The sequence below is a fragment of the Falco biarmicus genome, chromosome 10, assembly GCF_023638135.1.
Source record: "Falco biarmicus isolate bFalBia1 chromosome 10, bFalBia1.pri, whole genome shotgun sequence".
Lineage (NCBI taxonomy): Eukaryota > Metazoa > Chordata > Aves > Falconiformes > Falconidae > Falco > Falco biarmicus.
This window is the reverse complement of record NC_079297.1, coordinates 33,180,048-33,193,403: the sequence shown is the minus strand read 5'-3', so window position 1 is coordinate 33,193,403 and position 13,356 is coordinate 33,180,048. Positions and strand designations below refer to the sequence as shown.

Sequence of the window (13,356 nt, the reverse complement as noted above, 5' to 3'; positions counted from 1 at the left end):
TCTGAATGGTATTCACATTGCCTATCTTCGCTACCTAGAAATTAGTGCAACATGAAACTTTATCATCTATACAGAGGCTGCCACTGTCCCACCTACCCCTGTACTCACACTACACGATGCCACAGATTTTTCAGACTTCAGTGGCTCAAAGGTACCATTACATGCTTCGCATATACCAACAGCATCTGCTATACAGAATACTTAAACATATGCAAGTACAAGCCTCTATTTGTCTTTTGGCCAAATACACACGTTCATTTCAAATACTGCAATTAGTTAGCATGAGATAACCAAGATGTTTGGGACCACAAATTTAGTTACATCTTACATGTAGTTCTGACAATAACACATTCCTCTGCTCTCCCCTTCTGAAAACTTATCAGCTTCTTACAGACTGGAAAAAGATCAAAAGCCATTTAAACTGATATACATACTGGCTTGATTTCTTGCCTGTCCAGTTTTTTCCGATAGAGAAGGATGGCATGGATAACATTACCAGCTCTAGCTGCTTGCAGGGTTGTGGGAGATAAATAAAGGAAGTCCTATAAAGTACGTAAGAATCATAAGTTAATGATTACCAGACTACATTTTAAAAGAATACTGACAGTAACTTCTCATCCATATTCTTCAAGTTTATTCTGGTCAGGATAGAAAATGCATTAAAACATACAAAGTGCACTAGTGCAGTGAGTTGGTGTCTTGAAACTTAATTTCTTTAGCAGTAACAACCTCCTTAAAAAGCATCAGTCTTAAAACATACATGATAGCTGTTAATCAGCCCAGTAGAAAAGACAATGCTACTTAAAACTTGAATCCAAGACTACTGCATTTCCTCTTTTTGCATTTAATTTTAGGGTCTTTTACAATTTCATTTCCCATACCAACATTTGCGAATAGGAGCACACACCTTGTTGAATTTTGTTACCCAAGAAGTTTTACATAGAGCTTCTGAAAGATTGTTTGTTGCAGTAAAAACAAAACCGTAAGTCATTACTGCATGAGTGTCCTCAGTGGCAGATGTGCTAAGTTTATTATTAAGATAGCACTGTACTTGAAGACATTGGCTACAGGTTATACTAGAAGAAAAACAAAGGTCACAGTGGCAATGGATTTCTGAACAGAAGGATATAATGAACTTTTACATAGAGCTTTTGAAAGATAGTTTTGTGTTTATTGCAACAAGCAAAGTCATTACTGCATGAGTGTGCCTCAGTGGCAGATGTGCTAACTTTATTATTAGGGTAGCACCATACTTGAAGATACTGGCCGCAGGTTATACTAGAAGAAAGAAAAACAAAGGTCACATACTCTGTAGTAATGGATTTCTAAAAAGAAAGGTATCATGAAGATACCTGGCAAAAAATGTACAGTGCTTTTTTGACACACAAGGAGTTTATAGTATTTACTTACCATTGCAAAATAGTTACTATTAACCATAATTGGTCCACGTCCTCTAAGGTAGATATATTCTTCCCACCAATCACTAACCTGTAGCAGGAAGGAAAACAAATGCAGTAAGATCTCATGATTTCCACAGTTTGTTTTCTGTGTTAATGACTCCACAACATTCCATACAGAAGCAGGAAGGAAACTGCTAGCTTGCCCCCCTAATTAAAAACAACCAAAAAAACCCACCTAACTTGTGTTAATCTTTAGGGAAAACAGGAAAAGAAAAAAAAAAAATGATGAGGCAAATTAAATTCAGCTATAGCTCTGATAATCTTCTGAAGAAGTCATCATCATCAGATGATAATACTTAAAATACCAGATCTCCTGAATGTTTTGCAGCCTTTGCCAGGAAAGCTTAGGCTACCGGGTACACCTATATGTTAGATAATATATCAGGGAAGAATTATATTACAGTTCTCACTATGACGTTGGAGTTTTGTTTTTACCAAAAAGAAAACCCAACAACAAGAAACTAACACCACCACCCAAAATTCTTGTTACAATTCTTTATTCCTCTTCTATATGCTTTAGCTGTTCTATATAAAAACGTTGTCTTACATTACCCTTTACAACTACCTGGGTAGCCAGGCCCATTGTTGAGTAATCAAGCTTAACAAGCAATCACAACAGCAAAAGCCAAATCACCTGCTCCAGAATAAGAAAACAAAACAAGGATTCATTCTTTCAAGTTCCATTCACCACACTGTTCGTTTACCAAATCACACAAATTATTTCTGTGCAAATCAGGTGACCTCCCATGCACTTTACAAAAATATTAGTCAGTTGCCTTTTTACATTTAAGGAAGAATAAAAGTTAAGCCAAAAACCGCATAAGGGAACATATTAAGTTATGACATTTGAATGATTGAGCCTCCTATTTATCTACTCACATAGTTTGTGGCCCACCAGGATTTTAGCTTCAAATACCACTGAAGCCTTGGTCCCAAATTAAATGCAAAATCTTTGGCAAGACCCTCCATTCTTCTGAACTCTTCATCATCCATAAGTGGCCGAACTGATTCCAGATACTAGAATATAGGAAAAAAATCAGCATCAGTGTAGTAACTAATATGTAGCTTCTTGACATTCCTACACAAGGCATTTGAAGAGTAGACAAAGATTATCCAGACACAATTCATAACTATGCTGTTAAAATAAAGAGTATACACTATTCTAAACACCCATCTTCAAACTACAAAAATGAGATCTTTTTTTCAAGACATTTGTCAGCAAAACACAAGTGGAAGAGGTTACTTTTCTAAGGATACATCTTCCACTCAAAAGGAACTTTTTTCCACACACTGCTCCTTCAGTATCAGGCAGGCAGATTTTTCTCATCTCTAAAAAACAAATCTTCGGTTTCTGCGACTACTGTCCTACTTCACACTTTGCAATAACGTTTTGTGTCATAAAACACACATTTATATATTCAAGCTGTGGAAGATAACAAAACCAGCATGTTTCAAAAGCCCTGGAAATTATACTTTGCCATACAGTCCTACATAAACAGACATAACGTCATCCAATCCAAATTACGATGGCTTCAAATTACCACTAACTTTTCAAACTGTCACCAGTTTCACTGGTTTGTCACAGCCTTTAATTTCTATGTAGAAGTTTTAACCCATTAAACCATATTAATGCCACCACGCAACACTACTTACAAGACATAGCAAACACACCCACAATGGCATCCAAATAGGGATTCAATGTTACTGAAGGAAACTAATTAATGAATGTACACACCCTATTGACTGTGTCATTAACAGCTGGAACTGGCAATCGTGGTAAAGATGTCTGGAAACTGTACAACATGGGTTTACGTCCTGAGAAGAGTTTTACAAGTGCCTGAGCAAAAACAAAATACACACCACAAATTACTACATTCAACAAAAGAAAAACGACAGAGTAATGAAGTGTAACGTAACTCAGTTCTTTTCACTGGTAAATTATACTGCACTAACTTTAGCAATGTATTGTTTATCACCATTTCACAAATAAAAAAGGCACTGACATAAACTAACTTCCTAAAGGTTAAACAACATGTCAGTGGAAGGGAAAGACCGTCATAGCCGTTCTTGACTTCCCAGACAAGCTTCTAGTAACTAGGCAATGTTGTTTATTAATGGCACACCTTGATCTCAACAGAAAATACAGACAGTTACTCAGCACTTTTTTTCTTCATACATTTCCCTCTGCAAAGATTAAAAAAATAAGTCTACCAGTTGATCTTTTACTATATAGTAGATATTACTGTATCTACTATATCTCTATAGTGTTTCAGAACAGGAATCATTATCAAGCCCGTCACTCAGCTAAGGATCCCAGATAATTATAGCCACCTTTAAAAATAGTAACTATGCTTTGGAATCATGGTTCAATATTTTCCAAAGTTACAGCTCCACATCAATACTGTTACTGATGTTACAGAGAGTCTTTTCAAGCATGAGTCTGCATGATTTGAACATACCAAATTGTGCAAGCATGCCAGTGTTATACTCAGTGCTTGTGTTACAAGAAAACAGCAATGCAACAAAAAAGCTAGGTATGACAGTTCCCACCTTAGCTTCAGATATTACAGCATCTCCTGTTTTCTATGGGAGACTGAAAACAGAAGCAGCATTTCTGTCTACAACTGTTTCTCAGCTGCAACATGCACTAGGCTGGAAGTCTAGACCATGCAACTTCCAGGCTACACATGAAAGGATTTTGACATTATCACTCTATTTCAGCATGAAAGTAAGGTCAAATATTACACCGACAATCCAGTGGAACCTTTATTATCAAAGTCCACTCCAGGTCCAATATACTATACCATAGATTGCATGCAGGCCAATAGATTAAAGACAGAAGATAACAGAGGATGTAATTTCAACAATAAATTCCTAGAACTTCTCCTGTCTCTGCCCCCCGGCAACCGATAAAATGCCTTGTTAAAATGTAGTTTCCTCTTCCCCCTACCCCCACCCCACAATTGCCTTGGTCAGTACAGCTTAGAGGAGGTTGTTTTAGGCAGGAAAAATCTGCTAAGAATTGCAGAGTATTACCAGCAACAAAGACCACCCTGCAAATCGATCTCTATCAGAGTTGTCAGAGGTACGTGGATGCACCACAGTGATCAGCCCAATGAAATTCAGGTGTGCTTCATGACAAGAGAAATTTGAAGCCAGGCAAGTAAAAAAAAAAAAAAACAACGAAACAAAACAAAACAAAAACCTCAGCTTTTTATAAGAAAATCTAATTCCATACTTGGAGGCAATTTTATTCCAGAACTCTTAAGCCAGGAAAGGCTGAACTTATCTTCAGAGTACCTGCTCAACCGACAGAGACAGCAAACATCTCACAGTATTTATCTCTTAGGTAAACTTGTAGTAGAGAATTTATAACAGTTTGAGACCATTCAAGTGATCTGATGGACACGCATACTTAATTACATCTGATTTCATATGCAGATGCAGCAAGTGATCTCATTCTAGCATGCGTTGCATCTGTTCACAGATTATTATTTTTAACTTACTTTTTAAAACTGCAACTAATACTTGGATTTTTCCCCTAATCCTGTTACAGAAAATTTAACTTTAGAAGATGAAGTATGTTCATTACAAGTGCCACCAGGCTCTCAACCAGCCTGAAAATCACTTTGTACTGTGATTGAAATCAGAGCTCAGGTTTTTGATCTATGTGACTATTTAAACAGAAGACAGTATATTCATGACAGCATTTTTCATGCAACAGCATAAAAAACATCCAAGGAAAACCCCTTCAGAAAATTACACATATTAAAAGGATAATAAAAATATAGATAGCTAAGTAAAGTTGACACTGTTTTACTAAGGAAACCGCTCTTCTCTTTTCTTGGGACTGGCTAAAGAACGAACAAGTTATTGAAATAGAGCTTCACATTAAGTATGGATGAGACTCTGTTGGGCATACACCTCTATAGTGTTTCGTATTTTAAAACATATCATACACAAAATATAATGCACAACAAAATACATATGCAACATAGAATAGACAAATATTTATAAATACAATACACAACAAAGCATGGTAAGTAGCATTACAGTTCATACTGTTTGAGGTTGATAAGGCAATATTAACAGCTTTTAATTATCTATCTGGTAGGACATGCTGAAAACCCAGACAGCTACAGCTTCAAGCAATTGACAGAAAGCCTTACCATTCAGAGCCTGTACTGTACAAATTCGAGTCATGAGGCTCCTGATACCGCTTCCAGGAGAAACTATCAATCAGAAATTTGATTTGTAACAGATGAATATTAAATTCTATTTTAGTGTACCATTCTGGAAACCTGTTCTTGAACATACTTCATAATAAATCATGAAATGTTGTTAGTCTAACACAAATTAGTTAATTTTTTGAGGCTGCAGAGACTAATTTTACCTTATAGGGAACTGAAGTGACGACTTCTACAATATGGGCAAAAGTGACTCAAAACAACGGAGTCCAAGTAACAAAAACCCACTTCATCTCTTGGAGCACCTGTCCTCACTTTATACCTATCACATCCTTTAAGGATCCTTTTCCAAAGCACCAAAATAATCAACAGGAGCCAGATCACTCTCATCCTTACGTGAAAACTGCATGACAAGCTACCTTATTTACACTGTTCGTCCAACTCATTTTGGAGGCATATCACTAAATCAATGGAAAGGACGTTCAATATCATTTCTTCAAGCATAAGATTAATTTTAGAGTAGAGCACCCAACATTTCAACAAAGATTTTGGGTAGCACTTTCTGGGGAGGACAGCAGTTCTTTGGTACTGCAGTCCAAGTTCTTTAAGCTGTACTTGCATACAGAGAAAAAGTAGGTATTTGAGTCACACAGTCCCAAGGCATTAGCAAATTTAGAAGTTATTCTTGAAGCGTTTACTCTTACTTCTACAAGGCCATCCTGTATAGTTTAATTATAGCATCAGAAGGATGACAGTAATTAGTAGAAATATCTACCTAAGAGCTTCCTGTCCCATGACACAGAAAACACAAGCAAGGAAAAACCTACAAAGTTTTCTTTCAGGGCTTTGAATATAGATCAGCTAGAAGTTAAGATGAAACAGGAAGACAATATATCCTTACCATCCAAAACTTGGTGCCTGCAGAAAGTTTGCCATGTTCAGCAAACATCCAACCGTGATAGGAAAGCAACATTTTTAGAGAGTAGCGCATCGTGACAATAAGGGCAACCCAAAGCCCTGTGCCAAAAAGTACTCCGCTCACAATGTTCTGTGTTTGGTTTGACATATAGCCGCTGTTTAAAACAAAAGCCAGCATATGCCAGTTAATGTCAGTTTAAGTTCTAAAGAGAACGTAATATTGCAAACCTAAGTCTAAAAGTAATTACACAAGCTTCATTCCAGTTTAGCCCTTTTTCATAAACTCTTTTCCAAACACCCTCTCATGCAGTAATATCAAAGGCCACAGAAGTTGCCCAATGTGCTTCCCAAATACTCAGAAAACAATGTAGTAATACTTGTCTAACAACCTACCCTACCTCTTTCATACATCTGCTTAATTGGGGTTACTCTGTCACAACCATACTGTTCAAAACCTGATACACTTTAACAGGATTAGCTTTAAAAGTAGCTACAAATAAAACTGATTTCCTTTAGAGGAACAGTAACTTTTCAGTCTACTTACGTTGTATCAAGTGTTCGGTTGATTTTAGCTATTATTCCTAAAGAAGGATCAATTTTGGCATACATTGTTGACATCACACCCACAACTACAATAAGCCAGCTAGATGGGCTAGCAGGATAAACGCCAGTGATAATTCCATTCTGGAAAGAAAAGCCTTCACATAATTTTTTCATACCAAAGTGGTTGACTTCATATTACCATGGAAAGAAACACAAATCAACACATTTAAGTCAAGATTATCCAACATTTTCTTATGTATGCTTAACTCAGGAGTACGGGATGGATTTAGTTAAGTTTGACAGCTACAGAAAATCATCACAATGATATCAAGAATTAAAGGCACTTAAAGTTTTTTTGTAGACAACGTTGAGCCTGCTGCCAGTATTACTAAAAATACTGAAATCAGCAGACAGCTTTGGAACAAACGACCCTTCAATAATACCCACCCACACTGAGTTCGGCCTCTCTAAATGAATACATGGCAAAAATATTTTATTGAACAAGACACTGAAAACTGGAATCAAGGGGGGTTTATATCATGTAACTAGTCCTTCTCATAGTTTTATAAAATATTATTGACTACTGTTAAAAATGAGGTTTTGACAGAGGTATTGAAGACAGCTTGTACCTTATCTAGTTTGCTACTAATAAAATAGATATTTACCATTTCTGATCCCATGAACAAAACAAATTCACAACAATCTGCATCAAATACTTCATCAGAAACATTACAACTTAGCATAACTTGTACAAGACATGTTCAGGTAACTTTTTGAAAACAGCAAACATTCTACTTAATTTGAAAATTTAATTTTGGCAAAGAATATATAAAAATCAAGAGTGTAGTCTTTTACCACTAAGTGATATGACATTAAAAATCACCACTAGTTATATTTCTGACTAGTGCTAAAAGATTACATAATTATACGATGCGTTATGAAGACAATGAAGGAAATTAAACCAACTGTTAATTCCAATGTCTGTTTCATCTTGCTTCCATGGAATAAATCAAAAAGATGTATCCTTTCAGTCTTTACAGCATCACCCAGTGCTACCTTCCTCAGCATCCCTTGTCTCAACTAAAACCCACAGAAGTCTTTCACAATAAGGAACTTTGCCACAATGGGGAAAAAAAGTTTTCCCTGGACAAAACTTGAATAAATCTATAAAATATTACATTGGACTTGACTGATTTAAAATACCTTGAATCTGATGAACTTTTTCTTCCATGAATGGACACCAGATAAGTAAATTTGTTTGAGTGCCTCATGGCTCATTCGCAGGTCAATCCCATCTGGAGTTACTGTAAATTGAAAAGCTACTGCTTGATGAGCTTCTGCCATTTTCAGAGAGAATTCTGTCAAAAAGCAAAGTTAAAAAATTATTTCCTTTTTGTTCAAAGGAACTAGGAGATAGTCCATTTCTAGCAAGGTATTTTCTACATAGTAATTTTGGGAAATATTTCAAAGTATGCCAAATTTACGTATGATACTTGCCTCTTCCTTACAGGCTACGCTTGCACTTCAGTCTGAGCGTCTGGTATGTTAATTAAGGTATCTCCTCTAACCACAACAGCTGAAAATGGAAGCAAAACACTCTCATGTAACTTAGGCCCTTTGGCAGGACTGTAGCAAGCTGAGTATCATACATACATGCAATATATAAAAATTCAAAGCAGAGCAGAAAATTAAATCTGTTAACATTTAGAAAAGCATACTGCAGGTATATCACTCTGTAATGATAAAGGAGGTCCAGAAAGTGTTTTGTTCATCATTTTGAATCAAAAGGTATTTAAAGTCTTCACCTCTGCTAGCAAAGCTGCTTCTGACCATATCTCCCTCTGAATTTTTTTTTTCATATCTTAATTTCAAGATGATTAGCCACAGCAATAAGGCACTACAGCCCGTGTGGCTCCGAGTTCCGACTGGCAAACAATTGCAAAAATCAAAACTAAGCAGAGCTGAGGAAACCAAACCTTCACATAAACAAACATGAAATTAAGAGCAAGTTTAATTGAACTGCAGCTCAGTTTAACTACTCAAATAAGTATCAACAACAGTTCCAATATAAACAAAATACCATCATAATGGGCAGGTATAACAGGCTCAAATAAAAACATTGTGGCATTTAAAACAGAAATATCACTGTGATTCTATTTACATATTAATGTCTCGACTCCTGTCTGAGGATACAGGCAATTCAAATTGAACTGTATGCTCTTATTTACCAGCTCATCTTCATAGCTTCTTTCTTTCTGTAATCAGCATTTCTATATAAATATCTCGGAAGTTACTCCTACTTATCATTAACTCAGACTAATGTTGTTAGAGCACCTACAATCAGAACATACATTTTTGCAGATAGGCTGCAGAATGTGTAACATTGAAATGGTCCGAACTACATATTCCCGAGGAGACCATCATGGTTCCAAAGTCTTTTGTCCACATTCATTTATTAGTTTACTAAAACTTCTGCGCATAATCCTAAAAACAACCCTCAAAAGTGTGGCAAAAAAGTAGAGGAATCCACAATCCCATCTGTAGGTCAGGTTTCAAGGGCAAGCTTTAATTTCATGTTTTTACTAGGACAACAGGCAATGATATCAATACCAAGCGCTTTAAGGTGGCACTGGCATTTGTTTAAGCAAAATCAAAAGAAAGTACAACTACTTCATGCCTTTGGAATCGTAAAAGCTGAAAATGTACACATCTTTTGCAAACCTGAAGCTTAGACTTCGTAATAAAATTCTGGTAGACATTTATCCTCTGTTTGAACAGCATGTGAGGGCTAACCAGTGCAGTTTAGCTGGGTACTTCAAAAGCAGTTTATTACAACTGTAGTGCTGCTCCTCTAGTCTGTAAATATTTTACTATGTCAAAGTCATCTGGAGCACAAAGAAGGGGCACAAAGGCGTATGAGTAGACAACTAGGGAATATAAGCCCTGGGAAGGTTGCAGTAATGGCAGGCTTAGGAAATAAATACACCCTATAGGGAAAGGAGCATTAGGCAGAGATGAACAAGGCTTAAGAAATAAATACAGACTATAGGAAGAGAAGGAGCATTAGGCAGAGGTGAATAGAACTGCTGTTGTGCAGTATCTAGTAGGGTTGCTGACCAATAGGTAGTGACTGTTTGCAATATTTAAAGCGCCTACCTCTAGACCAGCCTGCAATGATCAACCTCTGCAATACAGCTACTGCTACAGTGGCTGATGGTAATTCACAGATCTTCCAAATCCATCAGCCACTACTCAGGTTTTAAAGGCTGAGTCCTGGGTAACTCAGCCTTCTGGGTTACTGGAAGAGTAGCTAAAGCTCACAGTGTTATACTGATAGTGTGCAATTTGACCTATGTACCTACAGTGTCTGATTAGGACAACAAAGAAATCAGATCAGCTTTGATCACTGGTTTCAAAACCTTTAACACAAGCCCCATATGCCCTAGGAACAACTGCAATTTCTAGTACTTAATGACTCAGTGTCTAAAAACTGTTTATTCACCGGGGCCTTGCTGTAGACAAGTATCAGGAAGTCAAAGTCAGCTGTCCATTCATTCATTCAAATCGTGCATCACCAAGCCATAAAACAGGCAGCAGTAATACATGCTGTACCCTGGACTCAACAGCATTTGCAAAAGGGGAAACCACTCAAAGTTAAGAATCCATCAAACGTTTAGCAGTACTATTAAGACCAGGATTGGGAAAAAAAAAACAAAAACAAAACAAGAAAAAACACAAACAAAACAACTATAGCCTCATATAAAGAATCAGGCACCTACATTTGTCTCATAAAGGGCCAAGAGGTTTTCGAGTTCATTCATGGAATTTTGTATTCTGGAATGCTAGTGTCTGAACTACCAGGTCAACTAATTTCGATTTCTCTTCAACTCCCCCGTGATTTCTCAGCCTGGGAATTTGTAACTATTCTCTCTTCTCTGTTTCTGAAGTAAAATTATTTCAGAAACCCTTCCCTCTTTAGGCACAAGCATTTTTACTGTCCAAGGCATAAAAAGATTATAAATAGCATTAATCAAAACAGTCAACCTGATATTTTAATGAATTAATAACTTGGCACGATCACGAAATTAAATAAGCTTCACTAAGGAAAATATTCCTTATTCTCAAATGAAGAAATATTAATCCAGCAAGAATGAATTCTGAATCAAGCAAACAAGCCCTGAAACCAAAGAGAAGTCTAGTTCTAGGACCGTATTACTTAATCCTAAGATGTAAAACAAATTATTTGTTTCCTTTCATATCCTTTTCCTTTACTTAAGAAAACTGTAAGCCTTTAAGGCTGTTTGGAGTGATGATGGCTGAACACCAAAGACTTCCTGAAGTCCCTTTCTTTGAACACTTATTTTCCTCCTTAAAGGCCAATTTAATCATAAGCTGCTGTACACTTCCCCTCCTTTGCATTCCTCTGCTGTCACGTGCTCGCTAGCAAAGTAGGTAAAAGGGCACAGGCCAGCGGAGCATGCGTAAAACTCATAAACTTGACTGCCAATGTTAGTAAGGCAGCACCTCCATCAATCAGCTAACACACACTGAAGCAATAACTTCTTCTAACTTCAGGCATTTCGGTCAGCAAAACATTTCTGTAAAGCATATACTAATTAATCTTTCCCAACAGAGAGCCTTAAACAACAGCTTTTTACTTTCTTAGCAGTTTGGCCAAGTCTTACTTAAAGGGATGGGGGGGAAGAGCAGAATAATTTCTAAAAGTAATCTGAAATGACTATTTTCATTCCTTTCAGTGTTCTCCCCAAATACTGATGTCTTAAAAAACATACTTTGTTTTGTGGTTTTGTTTTTTTTCTTTTAAAGGCAAAAAGCTGCCTGCTCATTGCTCTTTTCAGGTTTTACTTCAATTCAAACATGCTAGAACAGCTGCAGATGTTTCTCCTCTTTCCTCTTTCTCCCCTTCCCTTCTCATACCTCTGCTTGAGCCAACCAAAACGTACCACAATGTTTTTCCATTGTTATAAACAAGCACTGCTAGGTTGGATGTCACTTCTAAGTCAATAAAACACACAGCACACTAGGAGGCCTAAGCCCCAGTAGACATGAAGGTCTGAAAAACCATGCTGCTATGCCTACTATTCATAAAGTGTCCTCAGATTGTCCTTCCTGCAGTTTCAGAATATTTACACTACAAAGACCAAGGTTTAACTCCAACTGCTCGCAGACCTTATGATTTCAGGTTGCAAACACCGAACAGTCAATACAAGAGTTAAAAGTATTACAGTATTGCACAAAACAAGGTACTAATTCCTGAAGCAGTTACTTTTGGAAATGCTGTTGAGTATGAACCTTGATTTCATGAGCTCTATATGGATAAAATGATAGTGCTAAAAAAAAAAAAAGTTAAAGTTACCACCTCTACCTCAAAAAAAGCAACTCCTCTGCTCTAAGGGGATGTCACCTCTTACCTCAGAACTCATCTTAGCCCATACATTACTTGGCTCATGCAATCCATTTCCCCCCCCCCCCTTCATGTCCTATTCCTCTTGGAATAGGGAAAACCCTGCCATTTCTCCTTGGCAGGAGTCCAAACATCCACTGGAAAGAGACATACTATTTAAATGTAGTTTTCACATCTATAGCTCCTTTTCCTGCAAAGGAAGCAAGTTAATAAATGCAGAGGAAAACTGGAGAGAAGTATTCACATGACCATGAATAGCTAAAACCTTGGTGAAAGACTTAATTCTATGACTCTCGCTTGCCAGCTACCCCAACAATTTAGTTCAATGCTCTCCTCACAGATTTCTGACATCTATTTATAGATTAGCTCTTGTATACAGGGCATACACCTGTCAGTAACCAAACTAAGCTCACAAAACAATTCTCTCCTATTATTCTGCTGCGACAATCAAAGGTTGACAGTTTTTTTGGTAAAGCAGTGACTACTGCATGCAGTTTCTCCAAGTACATTGCTACATACCACCCCACAGCACTCAAACCGCAGGTTATTCATAGATGGACAGACTTGCAGCATTACATGTCCCTATGCTAAAAGCTAGAACATGATGCATCTTGAAGTATGATGGCAGTTCTAAATTCAGAGGCGCCTGGAAGCCCTCATAACTTCATGCACAGGCATGGTACCAACAATAAAGCAATGAGAAGCACCTTATCACATAGGTAGTGTCTCCGACTCCTGCCAAGTTCCTTCCAGCACGTAAAAAAACCCAACAAAACATCCACAAAACAAAAAACCTCACACAAAACAACCACCAAAAACCTCA

The 13,356-nt window shown here is 37.1% G+C and overlaps 1 protein-coding gene across 11 annotated transcripts in view; it reads right to left on the bottom strand.

The window, feature by feature from the left end:
• The window catches only part of CPT1A (carnitine palmitoyltransferase 1A), a 43,215-nt gene that overhangs the window by 21,620 nt on the left and 8,239 nt on the right, over positions 1 to 13,356 (bottom strand). For 9 of the 11 annotated variants that reach the window (XM_056353301.1, XM_056353291.1, XM_056353298.1 and 6 more), the window contains 8 exons: positions 8,606 to 8,684; positions 8,312 to 8,466; positions 7,110 to 7,249; positions 6,549 to 6,720; positions 3,196 to 3,297; positions 2,340 to 2,477; positions 1,411 to 1,488; positions 435 to 542 (listed from right to left, as the gene is read on the bottom strand). In XM_056353301.1, coding sequence (XP_056209276.1) covers positions 435 to 542; positions 1,411 to 1,488; positions 2,340 to 2,477; positions 3,196 to 3,297; positions 6,549 to 6,720; positions 7,110 to 7,249; positions 8,312 to 8,452 — 879 coding nt within the window. In that variant the 5' untranslated portion in view covers positions 8,453 to 8,466; positions 8,606 to 8,684. The remainder of the gene's footprint in view (positions 1 to 434; positions 543 to 1,410; positions 1,489 to 2,339; positions 2,478 to 3,195; positions 3,298 to 6,548; positions 6,721 to 7,109; positions 7,250 to 8,311; positions 8,467 to 8,605; positions 8,685 to 13,356) is intronic. The other 2 variants (XM_056353292.1, XM_056353302.1) reach the window with 1 other exon arrangement.